We start from the raw sequence: 26,689 nt of genomic DNA on the forward strand, positions 1-26,689 counted from the left end.
CACTTTTGTACCAGCTTTTGAGGTACACCAAAGTGAATCAGCTATATTTATACATATATCCCCATATTCCCTCCCTCCCTCCCGCAACTCCATCCCATGCTCCCTGTCCCGGCCCTCTAAGGCATCACCCATCATCGAGTTGGTCTCCCTTTGTTATACAGCAACTTCCCACTGGCTATCTATTTTACAAAGAAATCTATTTTATTGGAGGAGAAATATGTACCAAGTGTAATTAGTAGAAATGGGGTGTATTAAGGTAGTGAAATCAGGGGAGGTTTTTACAGAAACAACCAGAAATAGGAAGGAGGGACTGCAACGTATTTACATTCTTGCAGCTAGAAAAATAAAATGAGTCAATTTTAGCAGAGAGGGCCCATCTGAGATGTGGTTACACGTGCTTCACTCCCAGTTGCCTTGATTTTGGGCTCTCATGTTACTATTTTGGCAAAAGCTAGTATATGTGATGAGGTAGAAAAGATGAAGCAACTCATAATCTACGGAGCTCTCTACCTTATGGAATGTGTGAGGAGGAGCTCGGGAGACTTTAAAATCTGAGATCACAAGTTGGTAGACTTGGATTGTAAATAATAGGGGATGTGCTGTTCCTGCAACCGCACGAAATTCTTGAATTTGTAAGCCTGTGTTACCTCTCATTGACCTTGTAGTCATTTTCAGTAAGACAGAGGACCATGAATCCCCACTGCTTCATCTTTTCTATCCATATTTCTACGTAGGAGGAAACCCGGGGTTGAGAGCTCATTCTCCTGATATAGCAGCTCTTGTGGATTGCCCTGTTGATATACGTTAGGGGCAGCTGTCTTGCTCTTCTTGTCCTTCGGATTCATCAGGGAGAGTTGAGCCCACCCTGCTAGAAGAATGAAGAGACTGAAAATCGAGAAGAGGGGGCTCCAGGGAGAATCTGGGAGTTTGTTAGTTTAGGAGGCCTAGAGCAGCCGCACGCTATAGGAATATTGGGGGGGAAATAAGAAAGAGGTTTTGTTATTGAGAAATGTAACTGTGGGCTATGAATTGAATCATTTTTTTAAAATAAATTTATTTATTTATTTATTGGCTGTGTTGGGTCTTTGTGGCTGCATGTTGCAGCGAGCGGGGACTACTCTTCAATGCGGTACACAGGCTTCTCATTGCAGTGGCTTCTCTTGCTGTGGAGCACAGGCTCTAGGTACGCAGGCTTCAGTAGTTGTGGCACATGGGCTCAGTAGTTGTGGCTTGCAGACTCTAGAGCGCAGGCTCAGTAATTGTGGCACACAGGCTTAGATGCTCCGTGGCATGTGGGGTCCTCCCAGAGCAGGGCTTGAACCCTTGTCCCCTGCATTGGCAGGCAGATTCTTAACCACTGCACCACGAGGGAAGCCCTGAATCATTTTTAATGTTACCTGAGATTAGAGAAAATATTGAAATTTCTGTATTAATGACGTCTGGTTGCTGGTCTGTACTTTGATCGTGGTTCCATGAGGACACTGAGCAGCATGGGTCCCCAGCGCCTGGATTACTTGTACTCCTGATGCTGCTTCTGCTTTTACTTCCTCTGTGCTTTCACTCCTTTATATGCTTGCTTTCTCCTTTTGCTTTCATTTATTATCCAAATGTTTGTTCTCTAAGTCTCCACAGTGACAAGGTAGCACACAGAAGTAAAAAGCCATCATACTGTGAATATATTTCCTAATGAACTGGCCACTTATAAAATCAGGCCCCATACATGTTTCTGTTTGTTTCATGTTCCTGTCTCTCCTGCCCCATGGTCAGCATCTTTGTTGGTTTCAGTCACTTGTTGATTGGTGGATATTGTTAACATCTGATAACATGCAAGTACAGGAAAAATTAATTGCAAAGTGAAATTATCCTTATAAGACATGCGCAATTGTATGAAGTTGATGAATATTAAAGAATTGCTTGCATCACTTGCAAAGCCATTGACAACGGGGAATCTAGAAATTTTTTATCTTTTAACAGTTAAGGAGAAAATCAACAAAACATGACAAAATAGATTCTTCTGGATACACTGATAAGAATACTGTGGTACAAAGAGAAGACCCTGGGAGAACTATAGAGCCTGAAAGAGTTTTGCAAAAGTAACTACAAAAAATCAAAGGTGTCACATGGCATTCTCAACTTGTCTGAAAAATTGTGAGCCCACCAAAAAAAAAAAAATTAACAATTGATTCTTTGTTATTCTAAGGCTTAGAAAGGGGTGGTGATTATAATCTAAAATTTCCTAAATAAAATAAATAACTTTCCTAATATTTTTTCATTTTAGATTTCAATCATAACCTTTTCTTTTCACCAGTTACTATGATATATTGGTTTTCCTCTTAGGCAAATTGCACCCATGCCAATTCTTCTCAAACTCCTATTTTTGTTATATTTAAATCTGGAAGGATATACCAAAAAATGACATGGAGTGTACTTTATTTTCTCTCTTTTTTTCCCTTTATCTTCTTTTTAAATTAATAAGTAGGTGCTATTTGGTTTTTTCTTTGTTCTCGTAGAATAAGATTGCAAATGGTTCTAGGTGCTCCACTTAGAATGTAATTTTTTGCCAACATCCTTTTAAATTAGAATTTAAATGAGTATAAGCAATGTCTAAGTTACCAAGGGTGGCCAGGTAGCAAAAGGAAGTCCTCTAAACTACCTAAAGGTCTTCAAAGAAATACATTTTTAAAAATTAAAAGTCTCAGCAAGGACAGTTGGAAATTTGAATACTCATTGTTAAGCTAGAATAGTGCTGAACTCAGGGGCTCAATAAATATTTGCTGGATAAATGAATTCTGAGTGGCACTTGGACTGAATATGTCTGTCTCATCTGCAGTGCCCACTGAAGATTCCTATTTCACCAGTTCCAGAGTGGGAGGCAAACGAGGAATTATCAAGGAACTTGCAGTCACGTTGCAAGGACCAGAAGATAATACCCTACTGTTTGAATCAAGGTTTGAGAGTGGAAACCTGCAGAAAGCTGTCAGAGTGTGAGTAACAAAGAGGAGTTTCCCAAAGGGATAGTGGCTGAGCTGACTGAGAAGTGTCTTCAGGAATCATGTTAGGGGTCAGGCATGTTTTGTAAGAGAGAGAAGCGGTGGGGAGTGGTTGTGATGGTGGTGAATGAGAACGAAAAAATTGTGACTCATGTTTTTCCCCAGAATAAAAATTTATCTAAATTGTTTTTTCTGTTTCTAAAAGAAATTTGAAATTTGCATTGTTGACCTGAAATAGACTCAGATATGTCTGCAGCAAAGATGTGTATATTCAGGATCGGCAGAGAATTGCAGCTCAGGGTCTGCAACCATGGGGAGCCACATGCGAGTGCTGCGCGGCGGCGCAGGGAGAAACCTTCCCCGAGCGAGCGGACGGAGGGCTCTAGTAAGCAACGGTCCGTGGCTCTTCACTGGCTGCATCCTTGCCAGGAAGGAAAAAGAGTCTTGCTTCTTCCTGTTGGGCTCTGCTGTCTTTGCAGGGCACAAGAGCTCCCTCTTCTGCTCTCCCAGTTGTTGTTTTTAATACCTCTTTATGGGAGTATGATTGCTTTACAACGTTGTGTTAGTTTCTGCTGTGCAACACAGTAGGTCAGCCGTATTTTTACATATATCCTCAGATCCCCTCCCCCTTGAGCCTCCCTCCCACCCTCCCCCTCCCACCCCTCTAGGTCGTCACAAAGCACTGAGCTGATCTCCCCGTGCTCTGCAGCAGCTCCCCGCTAACCGTCTGTTTTACATTTGGTAGTGTGTATATGTCAGTGCTACCCTCTCACCATGTCACAGCTTCTCCTTCCCCTTCTGTGTCCTCCCGTCCATTCTCTATGTCTGCATCTGTATTGCTGCCCTGTCACTAGGTTCATCAGTACCATTTTTCTAGATTCTACGTATATGCGTTAGCATATGGTATTTTTCTCTTTCTGACTTACTTCGTTCTGTGTGACAGACTCTAGGTCCATCCACCTCACTACAAATAACTTAATTTCGTTCCTTCCTATGGCTGAGTAATATTCCATTGTATATGTCACATCTTCTTTATCCCTTCATCTGTCTATGGTCAGAATGGCCATCATCAAAAAATCTAGAAACAATAAATGCTGGAGAGGGTGCAGAGAAAAGGAAACTCTCCTGCACTGTTGGTGGGAATGTAAATTGGTACAGCCACTATGGAAAACAGTATGGAGGTTCCTCAAAAACTTAAAAATAGAACTACCATATGACCCAGCAATCCCACTCCTGGGCATATACCCTGAGAAAACTATAATTCAAAAAGATACATGTACCTCATGGAAGCAACCTAAATGTCCCAGTTCTATTTAATTAGTGTTTATGGTTATTAATTTTATACAGTCTTAATAAAAATACCTAACATAAAAAGTTGCAGTTCTGTAATCGTACCTCCTGGATGCAGCAACTGTTTATATAGTTTGGTATATTTATTAATTTTCTCTTTCTCTGTGTGTTTGTGTATGTGTAATATACACAAATTATATATTTTAAAAAGTAGGAAAATGGTATCCATAGTGTTTTGCATGTTGCATTTTTCTACGTAATAAATTTTAGGTGTTTTCTTATGGCCATGTCAGATGTATCTCCTTATTTTTAATAGTTCATATTGTCCTGTTGTATGGGTACTCCATACCTTATTTACCTTATCCCCAACTGATGGGAAATTAAGATGTTTACGATATTTTCCTTAATGAATTAATACCCTTATGCATTTTTTTTTTTTTTTGGCTGCACCACAAGGCTTGCGGGATCTTAGTTCCCTGACTAGGGATCGAACCCGTGCCCCCTGCAGTAGAAGCTTGGAGTCCTCTCCACTGGACCGCCAGGGAATTCCCTGCACTTATATTTTTAAGTGTTTGTGGTTTTATGAGATAAAGTCTAGAAATAAAATTGTCGGTTCAGGGTTCGATCGCTTCATTATTGCTAGTTTTCCTCCACTTGCCCTCCCAACTTGATTTCAGTCCCCATCAGCAGTGTGTGAGAGTGCCTGGTTCCTAGCCCTGGAATGTTGATGAGAGGGAGGGGGGAGAGGGGATCCTATTTTAATTTGTACTTCATTAATGACGCACGTGGGTGAATATCTTTCCATGTTTTCTGGCATTTGTATTTTGTCTTCTGCAAGTTCAACAAGGTGAAAGCATTCCAGAGGTGCCCCCTCATCTTCAAATAAGTGAGATCGGGTATAAAAGTAGCACAGAGGGCTTACGGGTCTCCTCTACAGTGATGGTGTCCAGAATGTAGCTAACAGCTAACATTAGGCTCTGGTTTCACTACTGTTCAGTGTGTTTCAGAGAAATGTGTTGAAGTGTTTAGAAACTGCTATTGGATACTCTCAAAAGATACCAAGAAGCTCCCAGTGCTCCCAGAAATGCTGTGCAGCAGTGTAAGTTTTAGACTCTTCCTGTCCCACTCTGAATAAACTTCCTGTCCCCAAGTTCCTGCTAGTCTAATATGTGAGTTGGAAAACTAGGGAAATTAGAAAATAAATGTTTGATGTAGCAGGCTTTTCTGTTATAACAAGATCTATTTTTACCAGGGGAAAACAATTTTTTTTCTTTTTTTTAAGAACTTTTATTGAGATACACCTAACAGACAATAAACGGCATATATTTAGAGTGTACAATTTGGTATCCCAATCTCCCAATTCATTCCTTCCCATCCCTCCCCGCTTTCCCCACTTGGTGTCCATATGTTTGTTCTCTACATCTGTGTCTCTGTTTCTGCCTTGCATTTCCTCTTTCATAGTTGTTAGCATTTGCCTCATGTATTGAGGTGCTCCTATATTGGGTGCATATATATTTATAATTGTTATCTCTTCTTGGACGGATCCCTCGGTCTTTATGTAGTGTCCATTCTTCTCTTGTAACATGTTTTATTTTAAAGTCTATTTTATCTGATATGAGTATTGCTACTCCAGCTTTCCTTTGATTTCCATTTGCATGGGATATCTTTTTCCATCCCCTCACTTTCCGTCTGTATGTGTCCCTAGGTCTGAAGTGGGTCTCTTGTAGACAGCATATATATGGGTCTTCTTTTTGGATCCATTCAGCCAGTCTCTGTCTTTTGGTTTGTGCATTTAGTCCATTTACATTCAAGGTCATTATCGATATGGATGTTCCTATTACCATTTTCTTAATTGTTTTGTTTTTGTTTTTGTAGGTCCTTTTCTTCTCTTATGTTTCCCGCTTAGAGACATTCCTTTAGCATTTGTTGTAGGGCTGGTTTGGTGGTGCTGAATTCTCTTAGCTGTTGCTTGTCTGTAAAGCTTTTGATTTCTCTGTCAAATCTGAATGAGATCCTTGCTGGGTAGAGTATTCTTGGTTGTAGGTTCTTCCCTTTCATCACTTGAAATATATCATGCCACTCCCTTCTGGCTTGCAGAGCTTCTGCTGAGAAATCAGCTGTTACCCTTATGGGAGTTCCCTTGTATGTTACTTGTCGTTTTTCTCTTGTTGCTTTTAATAACTTTTCTCTGTCTTTCATTTTTGTCAATTTGACTACTATATGTCTTGGCGTGTTTCTCCTTGGGTTTATCCTGCCTGGGACTCTCTGCACTTTCTGGACTTGGGTAGCAGTTTCCTTTCCCATGTTAGGGAAGTTCTCAATTATAATCTCTTGCAGTAGTTTCTCGGGTCCTTTCTGTCTCTCTTCTCCTTCTGGGACTCCTGTAATGCGAATGGTGCTGCATTTAACATTGTCCCAGAGGTCTCTTAGGCTGTCTTCAGTTCTTTTCGTTCTTTTTTCTTTATTCTTTTCTGCATCAGTGATTATCACCATTCTGTCTTCCAGGTCACTTATGCGCCCTTCTGCCTCAGTGACTCTGCTATTGGTTCCTTCTAGTGTATTTTTCATTTCAGTTATTGTGTTGCATATCTCTGTTTGTTTGCTCTTTAATTCTTCTAGGTCTTTGGTAAACTTTTCCATCTTTGCATCCAGTCTTTTTTCAAAGTCCTGGATCATCTTCACCATCATTATTCTGAATTCTTTTTCTGGAAGGGTACCTATCTCCTCTTCATTTCGTTGTTTTTCTGGGGTTTTATCCTGTCCCTTCATCTGGTACAAAGTCCTCTGCTTTTTCATTTTCTCTGTCTTTCTGTGGCTGTGGTTTTCAGTTCCACAGAACGAAATACTGCTGATACTGCTGGATACTGCTGTCTGCCCTCTTGTGGAGGAAGCTGTCTAGGAGGCTGGTGGGTACTTCCTGATGGAAGGGACTGATGGTGGGTAGGGCTGGGTGGGTGGAGCTCAGTAAGACTTTAATCCTATTTGGTGGGTGGAGCTCAGTGACACTTTAATCTGCTTGTCTGCTAATGGGTGGGGCTGTGTTCCCACCTTGTTGGTTGTTTGGCCTGAGGTTACTTAGCACTGGAGCTTACAGGCTCTTTGGTGGGGCTAATGGTGGACTCTGGGAGGGTTCACGCCAATGAGCACTTCTCAGAACCCCTGCCCCCAGTGCCCCTGTCTCCTCGGTGAGCCACAGCTGCCCCCCACCTCTGCATGCAACCCTCCAACGCCAGCAGGTAGGTGTGGTTCAGTCTCTTATGGGGTCACTGCTCCTTCCCCCTGGGTCCTGGTGAGCACATTTTTTTGTGTGCCCTCCAAGAGTGGTGTCTCTGTTTCCCCCAGTCCTGTGGACGTCCTGCAATCAAATCCCGCTGGCTTTCAGAGTCTGATTCTCTGGGGATTCCTCCTCCCGTTGCTGGACTCCCAGGTTGGGAAGCCTGATGTGGGGCTCAGAACCCTCACCTTAGTGGGTGGACTTCTGTGGTATAACTGTTCTCCAGCTTGTGAGTCACCCACCCAGCATTTATGGGATTTGATTTTAACACGATTGTGCCCCTCCTACCGTCTCATTGTGTCTTCTCCTTTGTCTCTGGATGTGGGGTGTCTTTTTTGGTGAGTTCCAGTGTCTTTCCGTCGATGATTGTTCAGCAGTTAGTTGTAATTCTGGTGCTCTTGCAACAATTTGTTTTTTGAGGGTCATGTGGAGTTACAAAGATATTCTTCTGTCTTCCCTATTACAGAAACACCTATGAGTATGAACTCACCTTGCGAACTGACCTGTACACGAATAAGCACACTCAGTGGTTTTATTTTCGAGTTCAGAACACCAGAAAAGATGTCACCTATCGCTTCACCATCGTCAACCTCCTAAAACCCAAGAGCCTTTATACTGTAGGGTTGAAGCCACTCATGTATTCCCAGTTGGATGCCAGCACCCACAGCATTGGCTGGAGAAGAGAAGGAAATGAAATCAAGTACTATAGGAACAACACGGGTGACGGGCAGCAGCCCTTTTACTGTCTCACATGGACCGTTCAGTTTCCACATGACCAGGACACTTGCTTCTTTGCACACTTTTACCCATATACGTACACTGACTTGCAATGCTTCCTGCTGTCGGTGGCGAACAGCCCTGTCCAATCTCAGTTCTGCAAACTCCGAACTTTATGCAGGAGCCTAGCTGGAAACACCGTCTACCTGCTAACCATCACCAACCCAGCCCGGACCCCTCAAGAGGCAGCCGCAAAGAGAGCTGTGGTCTTGACTGCCAGAGTGCACCCTGGGGAAAGTAATGGCTCCTGGATGATGAAAGGCTTTTTGGACTTCATCCTTAGCAGCTCCCCAGATGCCCAGCTCCTCAGAGATATCTTTATCTTCAAAGTGGTTCCCATGTTAAATCCAGACGGCGTGATTGTGGGGAATTACCGGTGTTCGCTGGCCGGAAGGGACATGAACAGGCATTATAAAACCATTCTGAAGGAGTCTTTCCCTTGCATCTGGCACACCAGGAACATGATCAAGAGGTGAGGCTTTTATCCGTTGCTCTTACTCTGAGTGATGTCAGCACTGTCTGGTGGTGTGAGATCTCTTCTCATGGCGTAGGAATCGGGTATGGCTTTGGGGACAGTCTTTAACATTCTCTTTGCAGCCACGTGGGTTTGTTTGTTTTTGAACTTTTAAATCACATCTTATCTTTGAGTTGAAACTGAACCTGCGACATTTCTGCTAGAGGCATTTCACTTATAAGTGAAATGATTGAATGGAAAAGGTCAAAAGTCAAGGAGTTCATAGATCTTCATGATAAGGCTTGTGTAATAATAATAATAACAACAGTACCTAACAGTTAGTTAGTGCTTATTTGAGACAGGCAGTATCTCAGTGCTGTATGCGTGACCTACTTAATCTTCGCACTCACCCTGTGAGGTGGGGACAATCAATGTCCCCATTTTGTACATGATGGGGAGATTAAGGCCCAGAAAGTTTAAGTAACTTGCCCAGGGTCATACAATTAGTTCTCTGGTTGCAGAGTCTGAGTTCCTTGTTACCATTTTATATTCCCTCTTATAAAAAAAGAATAATAAATCAATATGCGTTTTCCAAGCCTGTGTAAAAGTAGTTGAAACCTGTGATATAGTAGCACCCACCTTAAAGGAGCTTCCGTTTCATTGGACGTGAAACTGCAGCACAGACGAATATGTGGACGCACACACCTTCTCACCATGCCGTGTGAATGGCGGCAAGTGGGGTTTGGTTGGTAGGCAGAAGGGCTAAGGGCATATGCTGCCGTCAGGCAGGCCTGGGTTTGAGACCTGGTTTTACTACTGGCTGGTTCCGTGACCGTGGAAGTGATTTCACCCCTTTGCACTTCAGCTTTCTTACCTGTAAAATGGGAATAATAATAGCTGCCTCAGGTGGTCACTGTGAGGCTTGGGTGAGAGAATCCATCAAGCTACTTAGCGCAGCACCCTGCACGCTGTACCTGTGGGGCATTATTGCTGCCCTCCTCCTCCTCATCAGGGAGAAGGGGACCATGTTTGTTTTTTCTTTTTCTTTTTGTTTTTCTGGCCGAGCCGTGCAGCATGTGGGTTCTAGTTCCCTGACCAGGGATCGGACCCCTGCCCCTACAGTGGGAGCGCAGAGTCTTAGCCACTGGACCTCCTGGGAAGTCCCAGGTGACCGTGTTTGGAAAACTGAATAGGTGTCCTCGTGATCAGGAGGGAAAGAAGAGTTGCGTCTTAGAGGAACTAGCCCTGGAATGTCAGAAACCAAGGTTTTCTTTGGTTCTTTCCCCTCTCTCCCTCTCTCCCTCTCTCCACAGGTCTGCACCAGAGTGGGTGTTCTTTCAGTCGATTTTCTCCTCTTTCTTGTCAGCGTACACAAGGCCTATCCATCTCCCCTTTCCACATCAGGACTTTCCCATCAAGTTCCTCTGGCTGGCAGGGGCAAGGCGTGCCGGTGACGTGTTTCCCACAGGGACCGAGGTTGGGGATAAGGTCCTTTGAAGGTCATTACGGCCTGAAATTTTCCTAGGAGGGAAAGTATCAACAAGACACGCTTAAGGAAGAGACTCCAAAGGATCCTTGATTGTTCTCATGCCTTTGTATATCCACGGAGTCCTTTGTTTGCCTCCCCAATAGGCTTCTTGAAGAAAGAGAGGTTCTCCTGTATTGTGACTTCCATGGCCACAGCCGTAAAAATAATATCTTCCTGTATGGCTGTAATAACAGCGATCGCAAGTTCTGGCTTCATGAGCGCGTCTTTCCTTTAATGCTGAGCAAAAATGCACCAGACAAGGTAAGCACACAAGGTAATTTTCCACCCATGGACTCAGGGAGAAGAATAATCCATTGCTTCCTATATGCGGTGTTTGATTTGCCACTTTGTATCTCTTTATTATCTTGGGTAAATCCCAGCAACCTGGACTTCAAGAATTTAAAAGGTGTGGCTTTAATAATTACTCTGTGTCCATCAGCCAATGAAAAGAGAAATAAAATGCAGTGTATCCACCCAATGGGCTGTTATTGGGCAGTAAAGAGAGTTAAGTACTGATGTGCTAGGACTCAGACGAACCTTGAAAACATTATGCGACGTGAAAGAAGCCAGACGCAGAAGGCCACGTGTTGTATGATTCCACGCTATGAGCTGTTGAGAAGAGGCAGATCTGCGGACAGAAGATGCTCTAGTGATGCCGGGGGCTGCGAGGGGAGGGCAGCGTCAGCAGGGACTGCTCCCGAGGGGCGCTGGGTCTCTTTCCGCGGCTCTGACAGTCTTCTAAACTCCGGCTGTGGTCATGGCGGCACAGCTCTGTGAATATATTTAAACCACTGAATTGTGTGCTTAAGCTCTGTGTTTTATGGTATTTGAATCGTATCTCAATAAAGATGATTTTTTTAATTGCTCTGGGTGCTTTACCCTAGGCACAGTTTCGAACTCTTAGCAGGCAGCGTTCTCTGTCATCTTTCATCCTGTGGTTGGCAGTGGAAGAAAGGATTGAAGGACAAACAAAACGCTCATGTTATAAGAGCCTCCACAGGAAAGTGTGTGTGACACAAGTTCGCGGGTAACTGTCAGGTATTAAAGGGCTAACAAAAACAGCTTAAAGCCTTTAATAGTCGGCTGAGTGACAGCTGTGACGGTTGTGTCTGCATTGATTTAGAGCCTGGTTTTCAGCATCATAAATAGATACACAGAGTGTAACTGTCATTGGAAAGAAGAGATTCGTTTGGATTTAGAGATGTATTTAAATGACTGCAGATTTTCTCACATAAAGATATAGGACAAAAATTTTTTATCTGCTACTTTTATCTGTTAAAAAAAGAAAGAAAAAGGAAGCTTTTCTTCCTTCTGCCCTTTATCCTTCCCTCCCTTCTTTCCTTTCTTTTTTTTTTTTTTCTTTTTTTAATCTTCCTTGTTTTTTCCAGGGAGCTCTTTTCTTCAAATGAAATCACATCCAGAACCTAGTATGCAAAACAATGAAAAGCAGAGCTACACTAGTGGAAGCGGGGTGGTGGGCTCAGAACCCTGCCCGTCCTGCCTCCTGCTCAGGCCTCGCCCGCAGGAATGCCCCCAGGGCTCCTCAGTAGAAGCCCTGGATTTCAGAGAGCACAGTTTAGAAATCACCAGCCGTGAGGCGCCTTCCACCTGCAAAGCATTTTCAGCCGAAGAGGATAGGTTGGGATAAGTGTCAAGTATATGTTTAAACTCCAGGTGAGGAAAGAGTGAGTTGGGGTGGTCGTGAAAGACAGTGGAGGATATTGAACTCCACGCCAGACGTGTTAGCGTTAGGGAGAGACAGAGTTCTGGGCAGAGATTATAGGCGTGAGGCGTACACAGATCGCAGACAGAGGATAAATCCAGCTAGATCCAAGGATTTAGGTTGGGGAGGGGTAGGAAATAAACCTTAGGAAGGCTGGCTAGTGCCTTGAATGCTAAAGTAAGCCAGCATTTCCCAGACAGGCCTTCAAGGAACCCTAGTCCTGCAAAATGTCCCTGGGGAAGGTGGGGAAGGAACGGAGGAAGGGTTCAGGGGCAATGAAAATCAGGACATACCCTCTCCCCTTTGGAGGGTCACAGTTTACAGCATGCGAAATGTGCTGAGAAGCCCTGCAGAGGAGGCCTATTGGGCTTTGTTAACCCGTCGTCTCCCTGACCAGCAGAACTCCTTTTTTCCTCTGTTAATATCTGTTAACATCCCTTGGAATTAGTGTTTTATGGAGTGTACATTAGGAAGTAATATAGAGAACCCAGGGGAACCATTTTTTTTTAAACCGTATTAACGAATTTTAGACATCTTACCTTTGCCCATTTATGATTAAGAGAGGGTTTGGATTTCTCTTTAGTTCTCTTTTCATAGTTGTAATTTTAAAGTCCAAAAGTGCAAAGAAGGAACAGGACGAGTTGTGATGTGGCGGATGGGAATCCTCAACAGCTATACCGTGGAGTCTACCTTTGGCGGGTCCACCCTGGGTGAGCACTCTGGTACATAAGCCAGCACGGTGAGGGGGAGCCACGCCAAGCGTCGGGGAGATGAAATCTCTGAACGCTGCGGAAGTAATTGACCTGGAAGATTTTTCGTCTGTGCCTTAATGTTAAATTTGAGAACCCAAAATATGAGTGTGAAATGTAATACTTGATGGGGCAGTATAGCATGGTGGTTGCTCAGGGCCTGGAAACCAGGCAGATCTGGGCTTGAATTTCCGTTAACTGGCAATAATACTACGACTACTTCAGTACCTGTAATGCAGGTACTACCTAATGAGACAGTGCCTGCTGCAAAGTGAAACCTCAGTGATTGTAGCCATCATGATTGTAAACCTGTTCACTGTCAAAGATTCTCCTGAATCAAACTAAAACTAGAAGGAGAGAGACCCCGTCCAGAAGCGTAATATTCTACAATCAGAGGTGGTATTTTTTTTTTTTTGGGGGGGGGGTACACCAAGTTCAATCATCTGTTTTTATACACATATCCCCATATTCCCTCCCTTCCTTGACTCCCCCCTCAGAGGTGGTATTTTTAATGAGATAGTCATAAAATGAGATTGCGTTTGCTCATTAAGATTTAATAAGAAGTGTTATGGATTTTTTCCCAGGCAATAAAAGAGACACTCACTTTACCACTGAGGATCTAAAGTCCCTTGGTTATCATGTCTGTGACACCCTTCTGGACTTCTGTGATCCTGACCAAACCAAGGTAAAAATGGGGTTTCAAGAACTGTGGTGATGATACTGTGATCATTTTCACACGGGTCCAAAGTCAGTCCAGTGGGATTACAGGTGATCTTTATTTTCCTCTTAATATTTTTCTCAAGTTTTTACAATCGAAAATAAGAAAGCTCCCAGCCTGCACGCTTCAGCAAACTGTAAGACCTTATACTTCCCCAAGAACAGAGGGTGTTGCGCCAGCTTCCCTTCAGCACACCTCTCCCTCACTTCTAGGCTTACCTGTGGCAGCACCAATTCTTACTTCCCTTTCTCCTATTTCAGAAAACCAGATGTCCTTTCTCTTCTCCAAAACTATCGCTGCCCTTCGAGCACTTGCCAGCGCCCCCGTGGCCTCCCTGAGGTCTTGCCTCAGTTACCTCCTCTCTTTTCTGTGCCCTCAGTTCTCTCCTGTTCTTCTTCCCCTCAACCACAGATGTTCTCAAGCTGCCCCCATCCTAAATCACAAACAGAGGCTTCCTTTCGTCTTGTTTTTCTGGGAGATTATTTCTATTTCCCTTTCTCGTTCAACCTCTTAAAAGGGAGCCTGTAGTCATGGTTTCTAACTCATGTTTCATACCCCCTCTGAGCTGTCAGCCCTGGAAACATGTGACATGCACCACTCTGGATGCAACTGTTGAATAAAAAATACATAAAGCAGAATTTGACCTCAACATAAGGCCTGTTATATCAGATTTGCCATAGACCAAAATCTGAACAACTCCATTCTAGCTTTTCCTTCCCTGCTACTCAAAAAAATAAAATTAATCCGACCTTTGCATTGTTCAAGAAGTTTATTATTGCTTTAGTCAGGGAAAAGTGACTAAAGCAGAGTTCATTGATATTCTGCCCTAAAAATGCTTCTGTCTGTTCCTACAGCTCATGTAACTTATTGTTCACATGTCCTTAGTAGCAGAGGTTACAGCTGACTCCTCTTTATGTCCCCAGCAATAAAGTGCCTGTCAGCGTATATTTAGTAAATATCTGATGAATAAATAAATGAATAATCAAAAATAGTGTTTTTTTTTCACTTCCACAGTTCATGCAGTGTCTAGCAGAGCTTAAAGAGGTCTTACAACAGGAAATCCATAAGAAATTCAAAGAACTGGGACAAGATATGGATTTAGAAGGAGGCTGGAGTGACATCTCTTTGTCTGACATTGAATCCAGGTAACAAACTTAATTTCAAAGGAAAACCGGAGAGGTTCTGTTTTTTGTTTTTGTTTTTATCATTATGGTCTTGCTTGCTCTGTTGTTTTGTTGGTTTTGAACCTCAGTCTAAAATATTGGATAAATCACTGCCTACTTAAATGCACTTCATTCCTTCAGCAACTATGTATCGAGTGCCTGATCTCTGAGAGCCTCTTTTCTAGTCTCTAGACCGGGTTAGAGAGATGGGCAGGGAGTTTGTGAGGGGCCTTGTAGGCAATTGTGAAGCCTTTGTCTTTTACTCCAAGGGAGATGGAAGGCCTTTGGAAGGTTTTAAGTAGCGAAGTTTTGTGACCTGACTTAGATATTAATTTCAGTAGGGATACTGGGGCTGCTTTGTGGAAAAGAGATTGTAAAGAGGAAAGGTCTAAGCAGGACACTCATTAGGAGGCTCTGGCAATAATACAGAAGAAGGGTGGTGGTGCTTGAGGGTGTTGGATTCTAGATATATTTTGAAATTTCAGACATTAAGATTTGTTTACGGATTGGATATGGGGCATGAGAGAAAGAAAGAAAGAATGACTGCATAATTGGTTGGATGGAGTTGCCTTTAACTGAGCTGGGGAGGATGAAGGGGTGGAATAGGTTAGGGGCTTGGTGAAGACCAGGAACTTACTGTCAGGCATGTTCGGTTTGAGATGTCCAGTAGACATGGGGATGTGGAATAGGCATCTGGATGTGTGAGTCTAGAGTCTCAGTGGAGAGCATCATCATGGAGAGATGATATTTAAACCTTAAGTGTGGCTGATATCCCAAGGGAGTAAGTGCACGTAAAGGAGAGGCCTGAGTCTGAACTGGGTACCACAGCTGTAAGAGGTGGAAGAGACAGGGAGGAGCCAGCAAATGAGACTAAGAAGGGACCCGCGTGGCCAAAAGAAAACCAGGAGAGTGATTCTTTTAAAGTAAATCAGATCACGTCATTCCTCTGGTTAAAACACCTCAGTGGCTCTAGCACTTCACTCAGATACAAAGTCAAGGACTGTACAGGGGCCTACAAGGCTGTAGGACCTAGCCATCTGATACTCTGTGACCTCCGCCCTCACCCTCTCACACACTGCTACAGCGACACTGGCCTCGCCTCTCTTTCTCAGACTTGCCGGGCCCTCTCCTGCCTCAGGGCCTTTGCAGTGGCAGTTCTGACTGCTCTTCCCCCAGATATTCACAAGGCTAATTCCTTCACTGCCCTGAAGTCTTTGCTTGAACATCAGCTTTTTCAGTGTGGCCTACCCTCATTACTCTAATGTTGCAGCTTGCTCCCCGCCTTCACCCTCCTGCCATTCCTCATCCCCTCTACATGCTCTGCTTTTTTCTATAGCATCTTATCACCTTCTGTATCATTCGTGTCATTCTATATCACTTATGTCTTTGTCGTGTCTATTTATTGCCTGTCTCCCCTGCTAGGATGTACGTTCCACAAGGTCAGAGGTCTTTGTTTTGTTCACCTCCGTATCTCATTCACCTAGAGCAGTGCCTGGCACATCGGGAGAGCTCAGTAAATATGTGTTGAGTTCATTTAGCATGTAGGATCTTGCGCCCAGCTCTCACAGCCTCCACAGCTATTTTAGGAAGCCCCCAGGTTGGGGGACATTTCACAGGTGTGCCAGCATACCTTCTGCTCCAGCTTACTGCCCCAGCTGCCCTCACTCAGAAGGTTTCTGGGCTGGGCATGGCGGCCTTCTGCTAGAGGCTTCCCTGTAGTCTGTGGGGGACATTGGGGAGGGGACGGCTCGCCCACCCACTCTGTTAGCACATTGACTCTGGGCCCTGAAGTAGTTATGCTGGCGGAGTCTGCCAGGTTTCTCTTTAGGAGCCTGAAACCAGACCATCAGGCCAGGTAGGATGTCCCATTCACCTCTGCCTGACTCCCCGGAGCACTGCACCAAACCCTCTTCATTTTCAACCTCAAAAGCAAAATGCCCCCCACGCATCAACTCATACATATAGGGCCCAGGGGGACCAACCCAGAAGTATCTTGACTGCATTCTGACGGGCTCAGCAGGGAGACTCTGATGCATTTAGTTAAGAATTATTGAACCCAACCTACCAGCCTCTGTGCGGCTCCACCTGCATTCGCACCATGACAGGGAGAAGCAGACTGCGTGTGCAAGGCCTGTTTGAATTTGCTCCGTGTGCACATACGCAGTTTTCGACATCTTATGGGGCATCAATTGCATCTAATGCTTTTATCCCATTTGTTAAAGTTTTCTGTTATCTCTGAAAAGGACTTCAGAGGCTATTATCTAGTGGCCTCAAAGGCTGCTCCTCAGACTGGAAAAGCCTTGTGAGAACAGCGAGTTGGGAATTAGATCAGAAAAGAGAGGGCTTTCTTCCCGCTGCCTTGCTGTGGGGCTGCTCATTGTGCACTGACGGAGGGAGCGGGAGCGGAAACAGAATGAAAGGGCTGAGCAGAGGAATGGCTTGAAATGCTGTCTTTTCCCAGGAGACTGAGTTTTGGGCCTAAGACTTTTTTATATATGGAGGACGTGTCATAGAGCACAGCTTTCAGTTCTAGCCAACCACACCCCAAGAAAGGGGAAAACATAATGTGACAGAGAAGCAAAGGACGTGATGAAGGCAGAAAGGATGGATATTTCGCGTCCTTATTCATCCCAGCCTTTGAAGCAAAGGGGAGGGCACAGTTTGTGGGGAGGACTTCAGATCAGTCTAGACAGGCACCCAAAACTTTTGAAGGGGGAGTTGGGTTGATAAAAGTAATTCTCCTAATCTCTGACCTACAGATTCCTTGTTATTATATGTATATATACATACACATGTACTTGTATATTGCACACATTTTAAAAGAGTACCTAGTCAGATCCTTGCTCTCTGAACGGGTAGTGGCTAGACAGGCACGAACGAGACAGAGCCCTGCCTTCAGACACATCCCAGTCGTCTGCTGCTCTCTGGGGATGCTCAGTAAGAATCCCGCAGCCTCTCACGGTCACTGCCAAGCGCAGCTCTGCCCATCTGGCTGGTATCTCTTTTGCCACACGGTTCATCTCTGCTGCCTCTGCCTGGTGCGCTGCCTGGCATGCAGTAGGTCTTCAGAGTGAGTGAATGGATATGCTTGTCAAGAATTCTTAGTGATTGAAACACAGACAGTGCGGGCAAATAGCAGACTAGGTGTCCTAATCCCATGCCGCTGGTCTGGTAAATGTTATACGTCCCAGACATTAATAACAGGTATTTCCCTTTTTCCTTCCCTTTTGGAAACAGCACCAGTGGTTCTGACAGCTCTCTCTCAGATGGTCTCCCTGTTCACCTACTGAACATAGCAGATGAGGTGAGATTATAGAGACTCTTAACACCCAGGAAGTAGCAGCCTAAAAAAAAGCATGACACTACTGGATAATTCAGAAGAATTTTCAACTACCCTAAGATCTGCAGAAAACATAACAATAGCATCCTAACTGGTTACCCCGCCCTGGAGTCTTTCATTTTGTCGTTTATAACTTTCTTTTTTAAATCTAGGGGAGGGGGGCAATATGAGGACTCCATGTTTATTCCAAAGTTAACTAAAAGTGGGGGGGAAGTTTAACTAAAGTGAAAGCCACGTTAAGAGATAGAGGTTGTTAAAAATGACCCATACTTTCAAAAAGCATTTCTTTATTTACACGGTCTTAGGTAGTTTTTCTCTATTTCCATGTGTTAAGTAATTTTTTCTGCCCCATCTATTAACAGACTTTTTTTTACACAGATGATATAAGAGCTTTAGGAAAATATTTGTTGTGATTCACTATGCACCTGATTTCCTAGGTGTGTTAAGAAATGTCTTCATCATAGGGTGAGTTTCAGGCTGTGTCAGGAGAGCCAGCCATGTCAGACTGGACCCTACGATTTCTTCAGCTGGACCTACAGTGGCATTCATATAAGCTTCAGCCACCACAGGCACCTGGAAAATTAGTCCTGAGCTTCATTTGCTTAGTTAGTAAAGCTGCCCTGTGGTAACACCCAGACCGCATCTATTAAGCACACATCTAGTCAGTGTTATCTGTGCCTGCCAATATGCCCTAAGTGCTGTGCTTTCACAGTTTACACCACAGATACTTGGTCATTGGTATAGGTGTCCCTTTGGCAGTATATCTATAATGGGGATTTGGGCAGTGTTACGTGGGGAGGGGTCTCTGGTAGTGAGGTAGCTGAACTGTTTTTTGATTCTCTAAACCAACAACAATTAAACACTGTGAGGGCCTGCATACGGGACTCGCCATTGTGTCTTGAGTGTTATGTGAAAAGAGTGCTATGTGTGGGTGGGCGTACCTTTGGAATCCTCACTGGCTAATTTCTCTGTACTTTCTGGAATAGTTGAATCACAAGAAGAAGATGTATAAGAAGAAAAAAAGGAAGCCACTTCAGTCTAGGAAACAGCGAAATAAACCGTATCAGGAAAATAATTTGATGCAGGAGTCACCGTTAACAGAAGTAAGAAAGCTGTGCTGCCTGCTTCTCCTGTCCCGTCAGTCTTCTTCAGAGGGAGCGGGACAGAGAGCTAAGGTTTACTCTACACCAGAGAGGGAATGGGCAGGGGACGTTTTCTGTGTGGGTTTCAGAACTCTCCCACGGGTCCTCTGGGCGTCCCTGAGCAGATTGCAGCTTGGCCCCCAAGCCCTCCCCTGCCCTCCAGCACAGCAAGTCTGGGCTTCCACCAGGTCTGGGCCTCCAGAGGAAGGAGGTCGTGACAGAAAACAGTGGCCAGAACTAGTGCGCGTCGCTGAGTGGCTGAGAGCTCAGGCCTGGCCCGGGCTCAGGACCCTTGGATGCCTCCTTCCGAGCTGCCACACCCCCACGGCACCCCCTGCTTTCTACCGGCGGAAACGCTTTCAGAGGGGGGAGGTTTACTTGTGGGTGAATTGGGTCCGTTACGAGTAGATTCATTGTAATAGAGCCATTGAAAAATATTCTCTTTGCAGTCCTTCCAGGAAAGGGCAAGGTTTGCCTCTACTCTGCAAAAGCAGCCTGCTTTTTTCCAAAATTCAGAGAATACAAGTTCTTCAGTGATGAAAAATGAAAAACCAAGGTTGAATGAGGTAGTATGTTCACTTGACTTTTTTTTACTCGCTCGTGGAAAGTTTATTAAAAACCTTTTTAGCACTAGTTAATTCATTTAGTTAACACTAATAATTAACACTGTTTAGTTAATGAACACATCCATCACCTCAAATATTTACCTTTTTTTCCCTGAGAACTCTTAAGTCTTACTCTGTTAGCAAATTTAAAGTATACAGCACGGTAGTATCAGCCACAGGCACCACGCTCTAGGGGGTGACCTTCAGGCCTCGTTCATCTCATAACGGAGAGTTTGTATCCTTTTACCACCCTCTCCCTCTCCTCCCGGCCCCCCCAGCGCCTCCCTCTCCTCCCGGCCCCCCCAGCGGGCAGCACCCACCATCCTGCTCTCTGTTTCTGTGAGTTTGATTCTTGCTGTTTTCAGGTCCCCCGTGTGAGTGATACCAGGAGTGTCTGTCCTTGTCTGGCCCATCTCGGTCACATGATGCCCTCCATCCATGTTTATCCATTTTGCTGCGAATGGCAGCATTGCCTTCCTTTTAAGGCCGAATTAGATTGTTTGCAAGTATTTCCTGCCATTCACAGGTTATCTTTTCCTTTTATTGATTGTTTCCTTTGCTGTGCCAAAGCTTTTCAGTTTTAGTCTCGCTTTTTTATTTTTGCTTTTGTTGTCTTTGCTTTTGATGTCAAATCCAAAAAATCATTGTCAATGTCAAGGCATTTACCGCCTATGTTTTCTTCTAAAAGTTTTACAGTTTGGGGTCTTAAGTTTAAATTTTTAATCCATTTTGGGTTGACTTTTGTGTGTGTGGTGTAAGATAGGGGTACAGTTTCATTCTTTTGCCTGTGAATGTCTCATTTTCCTAACACCGTTTATTAAGGATACAGTCTTTTCCCTGTGGTTTACTTTTGGCTCCTGTGTTAAAAATTGACTGCGTGTGCGTGAGTTCATTCCTGGGCTCTCTGTTCTGCTCCATTCTTGATTCTTTGTCACACAGGTTCTCTGATTTTTCCAGTTAGTACGTCTCTCCCACAGGATGAAGGTGCAGTAGCCCTCTGTCACCCTTACTGTCAGTGCCACTGGGAGCAGGGGAACATTAAAATCGGTGGGGACACTGACACTGCGTTGGATTAGACACCACTGGACTCTGATAGCACATACTGGTGAACTGTGACTTTATACCTAGAACACAAGAGCAGGCTGCTTTACCATCCATCCATCCACTCAGCAAACTGAATTGTGTAACGACGACATGCCAGGCCGTCTGCTGGATGCTGGGGATGCCGCATTGAACAAAATACTGTCCCTGCCTCAGGGACCTTAGCGTCTGCTGGGGATTTTAACAAGGAAGCAGGAAGTTACACACAGAGCAGGGTGCAGCAGGAAAGAGAGGAGACGAGTTCACCCAACTTTTAGTACTTTGGAGTAAGGCTATAAAACCCTTGATTCTTCCCTGCATAAAAAGAGGTTTGGGTACAACAGGAGCCACATAGGGTGCGTGAGGCCCTCCTCGTGCGGAAGGCCGCCCCGTGGTCGAGGGCGATAGAGTGAGGCCCCACAGGACACCGAGGAGCCCGCACAGAGCACGGCCGTCGCCGTCGGGCGTGGAGGGCCGTTCAGTGTCTGGAGTGACGGTGGCGAGAGCACAGCCGTGGCGTCTGTCTTGAGTTCGCCTTCCAGCCCCACTGTGTAGTTCCCTGTGCGCCGCTTAACCACCCAGGGGCTCAGTTTCTGCATCTGAAGTGCGGGGGTGATAATATCTGCACCCCAAGGTCACTGGGGATATTTGATGTGAAACCGCGTGTGAAGTGCCTGCCACATGGTAGGCGTTCAGTAAGGATTCGCTTCCTTCTTTCTTCAGGTTACTCTTTGTTTGTGTTCTGCCTCTCTTTTCGTGCTAGAGTAGCATAAGGAATCAACGTGCAAGAATGGAAAGTGCTCTGTGTGTTTTATATAATCACACTTGTCCAAGAGGGAAATGTAGTGAGGGTGTGTTCGTTTGTTTCAGCCACAGTTAAATGGAAGAGACAAAGGCGCCTCTCCGGGCCCATCAAACATGACCACCTTGATTGTGACTGAGAATAGAGAGAGAATGCAGGTATCTCACCTGGCGTTTGTATGCACATGCCAGCAATTAATTTATCTTTCCAACGTATTATATGATTTGGAGGGATAGTGATCCACCGTCCACGCAGTGTCACTTTCTTGGATTTGTTCTGCTGAGGCGAACTTCTAAGGTAGTTTGCACCCTCAGGCTGCAAACCGCCTGCTCAGCCGGGGGCACAGCCCACAAGGTGCCACAGGACCGCGGAAGCCCACACAGAGCTGAAAGCGTGCCGTGGAGAATTTAGTTTCATTTCAGTGAACGCCAGCTCATCTTTTGTAACTCCATGGCAACATTTCAGGTAAAAGCGAGAGTGGACACAGTGGTTCTCAACCCTGAGAGAGGGTAGCAACACACCAGGGTGCTGCCGTCAGTTGTGCGGCGTGCCTCACGCCCGTGTGACAGCGATCACGAGGTACCCAAGTTTGTGACCGACCCGCTGCTCTGAAATACCAAGTTCGAGGGAGTTCATAGTTATCCCTGTGATAACATCTCTCTTGCTCACTTGCACTTGCATGTTCTCTCCTGAGAGGGAGGAAAAAGAGGTAGGGAAATAGCTGGTCAGCTGTGGTCCAGAAAGCCCTGCTTGTGTCTGGGAAAGTGCTGCTCGCGTGTGTCCGGGTGGAGCAAAGACTGAGGGCCACTGGATTACGAGGTGTACTAGGTATAGAATGGATGCCTGCCGGCTTCCCGAGTCTGCTGCTTGGGAATTCTCAGGATGAGGCTCTCATTTACCGTCAGTATCTTACAGAGAAACTACTGTGTGTGGAGCCCTTTGAGGACTGTATGACTTGAGCCCTCCTTTAAGGCCATGATCCTCCACGAGTGTAAGAAGGTCGTCAGTCCAACCACCATGATATAACAGAAGCAAAGCAGTGAAAAGAGAGGTGTAGACCAGGTCCAGTGAAAGAGGATACTGTCCTGACACACTGGTGTGTGAAGACTGTCCTCTTGCCTCACACAGCGTCCACTGCAAGATGTCTGCAGGGGCTAAAACCGTATCCTACCACTGCAACTTGCTAGTTAGGCTGTGATATGTACCTAGGGATTCAGGTAAACCCAATATAGTGGACAAATGCCATCCAAACCTTTACTTTTACTTCATTTTCTTTAAATTCCTAGTTTAATGTTTCTGTAACAGATGTAGGCATTTAACTTCCATGGCAGGTTGGACAAGCAGAGTTTTAAAAAGGGGGCAGTCTCCCACCTTAAAAATTAAGCTCTTCTCTTCCTTTGTGTAATGTTTCTAAAGAGCTTATGAAATGCAGTCCCTGAACTTCTCAGGGCAGCTAGAATAGTTAGAATATTGCCTGTGGGCCTGTCTTTGGCTATCTCAAGGACTAGGACAAAGGCTTGATTCACCTCTGCTCTGTAACAATGTCAGCTGTTTGAGGGGAAGTGCAAATACTTCTCACTAACTGCTTGTAAAACCAGCCCCAACCCTAACTGTAGCTTTAGGAATTGCAGCATAAAGTGATTCAACTTTGTATCTTGTTTGCACAGAGAGAAAAGCCAGGATTTACAGTATCGGGCTCTCCAAAGAGAAGCACAGACCCCAGCCAAGAGCCCGCTCCAGACGTGACGCCGCACTGGTCCAGGAGCAGATATCCTGCCCCGAAGGGAAGCCGCACAGCTGCGGTGGTATACCCATCCTTGCACGTGTACACCTACCCATAGGTGCCCGGGCCACGCCTCACAGGCTCGTTCTTGCTGTGTTTTGGGTTAGACGAGTTTCGTAAGGAAGGGATTTGTATGCTCGGGAACTGCGTTCACTTGTGGATTTCTGTGCTGCGTGTTCATCACGCACTGTCCTCACCCTGGGTGCTTAGACCATGTGCGTGCTCTCAGCGTGCATACCTCACGAATTTAATTATTTTTTCATAAAATGAAATTTTATTGTAACGTATCCAGAAGCTTCCCTTGTCAGAAATTGAAGTGTGTGCTCATGAAACTACAACATAGATATACCTCACTTTTACCAATAGATATTCTTTCTAAAATTATGTGCAAATCAATTTTAAAAGCGCACACTCTATTTTAAACCTATTCTGGGAGTTTTCTATGTTAAACAGTCTTGTGTCAAAGCTTTCTAGCGATGAATGATCAGTCTGACAGGGTATATCAGGTTTGCGCAGGGCAAGGTGCTCCCACATACCTGGAAGGCAGTGCTGCGTATATAATGTCCAGCACCGTTACGTAAGCTTTTTAACCCATTGATTAAAATTCTTTCTTGCCCACAGATTGTTCCCTTTGATTGGTTAACTGTGTAATCTGGTGTGAATAGATATTTTAGGTTTTCTCTCCCTCGCAAGCACCAAACACCATCTGCTGACTACAGCCTGTCATGTCAATGTGCTGGAGTCATGTTAAACAAGGATCATTCCAGGTCATGCCAGGCCTCCTGCTTTGACTTTACCTACTTCCTTTCACATTGGATTGAAAGTTTCCTAGTATTTTTTTTTAAATTAATTAATTTATTTATTATTCATTGGCTGCATTGGGTCTTGTTGCTGTGTGTGGGCTTTCTCTAGTTGTGGTGAGGCAGGGGTTACTCTTTGTTGTTGTGCACAGGCTTCTCATTGTGGTGGCTTCTCTTGTTGCAGAGCATGGGCTCTAGAGCACAGGCTCCGTAGTTGTGGAGCACGGGCTCTAGGTGCATGGGCTTCAGTAGTCATAGCACGTGGGCTCAGTAGTTGTGGCTCATGGGCTCTAGAGCGCAGGCTCAGTAGTTGTGGCGCACGGGCTTAGTTGCTCTGCAGCATGTGGGATCTTCCCAGACCAGGGCTCAAACCCACGTCCCCTGCATTGGCAGGCGGATTCTTAACCACTGCGCCACCAGGGAAGCCCAAAAGTTTTTTGTTGTCCCTTTTAAACTTTTTCCGCCAGCACTGCTACCTGGACGACTAGAGATTAGAACCAAATGGCAACATGTTTTATTATAATCCCAGTGTCTGTGTCTTTTTTTTTTTAATTAATAGACTATTTTGAGAACAGTTCTAGATTTAGGGAGAAATTGAGGAAACAGTACAGAGAGTTCCCATATACTCTTCCCACCTCCCCCCACACACAATGTGTTCGTGTTTTTAAAGGGAATATCTGCCTATGCTCTTTACATAGGAGTTTGCAAATGGCCATGTTCTATTCCACACCTTACACCCTAAAACTGTTAGTCAACATTTTAAGTATCTAGAAGTCACCCAGCCAAACCCCACTTTTTGTTCCTAAAAGGATATCTTTAAAGGACAAGTCCCAAAACAAACTGCTGAGGGCAAACCTTGTTTGAAAGTTGTTCAGAAATCCTTGGTTTTTGCTCCAGATAATTTTGGAGGAAGTTTATAAAAAGCACCCCGGTATAGTATTTTTGGAATAAAAAATTAGATTATAAGAGAAGCCACCACAATGAGAAGCCTGTGCACTACTAAAAAATCAGATTTTTTTAAGTGCTTTTTGAGAACGAAAAGCTTCCTGGGAGCTGTGGTTTGGCTGCTAAGACATCAAAGGGGCAAAAAGGAGAGACTCCTGTGCAGTCCAGGCACAGCCTCCACATCCAGTCATCACCGGAAGGCCGTGGCAGTTCAGTGCCGGGCTGCCCAGCTCACAGCCAGCCCTGCAAGGGAGTAGCTAGTTGTTTTCTTTAGAAAAGAGGGGCAGGTTTTCCTGCCTTAGATTAAGAAAAAGTGCCCCACGGAATTTACATGCTGCAGCATCTACACCAATATGCTAGCATTTCTCACTGTGCTTTTGATAGGAGGCTGCAAGAGGTGACTCTGGCAAGAAACTTTAAAATGACAAACTAAGGTAATTAACTGTGTGAAGGTGATAAATCTCGGGCTGCAGGAGAAATAACTTAGCTCGGTTTAGTTGAACTACATTCCACCAGTGACATTTCTGTCCATTTCTTAGAATATTCCTGGGAAGGATGAGCTCATCTCTGAATGCTTGCTGAGGTGCAACAACTTTGTCCTGTTTTCCTCACCTTGATGCCACCTGATCAACTAAAAAGAAGCTTGGAATTTATTTTCCTAAGTGGGTTTCACCTTGACTCTGTGCAGCTGAGCTATGTGGTCTATGAGAGACAAGCTTTCTTGTGAAACTGGATTCAGAAAGGCATTATTTAATTAGTATGTTTATAGACAAAGCTCTAGTGACAAAGTATACACCACATGTCCAGAGTAATGCTTTTTTTTTTAAATTTATTTATTTAATTATTCATTGGCTGCATTGGGTCTTCGTTGCTGCACACGGGCTTTCTCTAGTTGCTGAGAGCGGGAGCTTCTCTTCATTGTGGTGCACAGGCTCCTCATTGTAGTGGCTTCTCTTGTGGAGCACGGGCCCTACACACGTGGGCTTCAGTAGTTGCAGCACATGGGCTCAGTCGTTGTGGCTCACGGGCTCTAGAGCACAGGCTCAATAGTTGTGGCACACGGGCTTAGTTGTTCCCTGGCATGTGGAATCTTCCCTGGGCAGGGCTCGAACCCGTGTCCCCTGCAGGTGGGTTCTTTACCACTGCGCCACCTAGGAAGTCCCAGAGTACTTCTTACTTAGTAAGGGTCAAAAGAAAGGAAGACCCCTAAGAATATAGAGAGAAATAATGTGTGACAATTCCAACTTCCTGCTGGCACCCCTACCCTAAGACATGGGCACTTCCCCCGAATTCTTCAGTCAGACAGCGCGTACTCAGCAGTGACTTAGGAACTACGGAGAATGCAGTGATGTGTCAGACTCCATCGCTGTGCTCAAAGCCCAGGTGGGAACAGACCAGTGAACCAAACACGCCTGTCAGGAAGACGTCCTGCTGTAGCTGTAGAAGGCTGTCATGGGTTAAACGGAGCCACCAGCCAAAATGTGAGGCACCTGGGTTTGCCTCCCCCCAGGCGCGGGGGTGGGGGA

At 44.9% G+C, this 26,689-nt stretch overlaps 1 protein-coding gene across 5 annotated transcripts in view; it reads left to right on the forward strand.

Annotated features, from left to right (window-relative positions):
- The window catches only part of AGBL2 (AGBL carboxypeptidase 2), a 40,245-nt gene extending 15,990 nt beyond the window's left edge, over positions 1-24,255 (forward strand). For 3 of the 5 annotated variants that reach the window (XM_057695155.1, XM_057695156.1, XM_057695157.1), the window contains 10 exons: positions 2,831-2,984; positions 8,021-8,803; positions 10,418-10,574; positions 12,620-12,746; positions 13,370-13,470; positions 14,518-14,648; positions 17,904-17,970; positions 18,993-19,109; positions 19,598-19,714; positions 23,303-24,255. In XM_057695155.1, the coding sequence (XP_057551138.1) occupies positions 2,831-2,984; positions 8,021-8,803; positions 10,418-10,574; positions 12,620-12,746; positions 13,370-13,470; positions 14,518-14,648; positions 17,904-17,970; positions 18,993-19,109; positions 19,598-19,714; positions 23,303-23,476 (1,928 nt within the window). In that variant the 3' untranslated portion in view covers positions 23,477-24,255. Of the gene's footprint in view, positions 1-2,830; positions 2,985-8,020; positions 8,804-10,417; positions 10,575-12,619; positions 12,747-13,369; positions 13,471-14,517; positions 14,649-17,903; positions 17,971-18,992; positions 19,110-19,597; positions 19,715-21,703; positions 21,794-23,302 lie in introns of those variants that run through there. The other 2 variants (XM_057695159.1, XM_057695158.1) reach the window with 2 other exon arrangements.
- The last annotated feature ends 2,434 nt before the right edge of the window (positions 24,256-26,689 follow it).

The sequence above is a fragment of the Hippopotamus amphibius genome, chromosome 9 (genome assembly GCF_030028045.1).
Source record: "Hippopotamus amphibius kiboko isolate mHipAmp2 chromosome 9, mHipAmp2.hap2, whole genome shotgun sequence".
Classification (NCBI taxonomy): Eukaryota; Metazoa; Chordata; class Mammalia; order Artiodactyla; family Hippopotamidae; genus Hippopotamus; species Hippopotamus amphibius.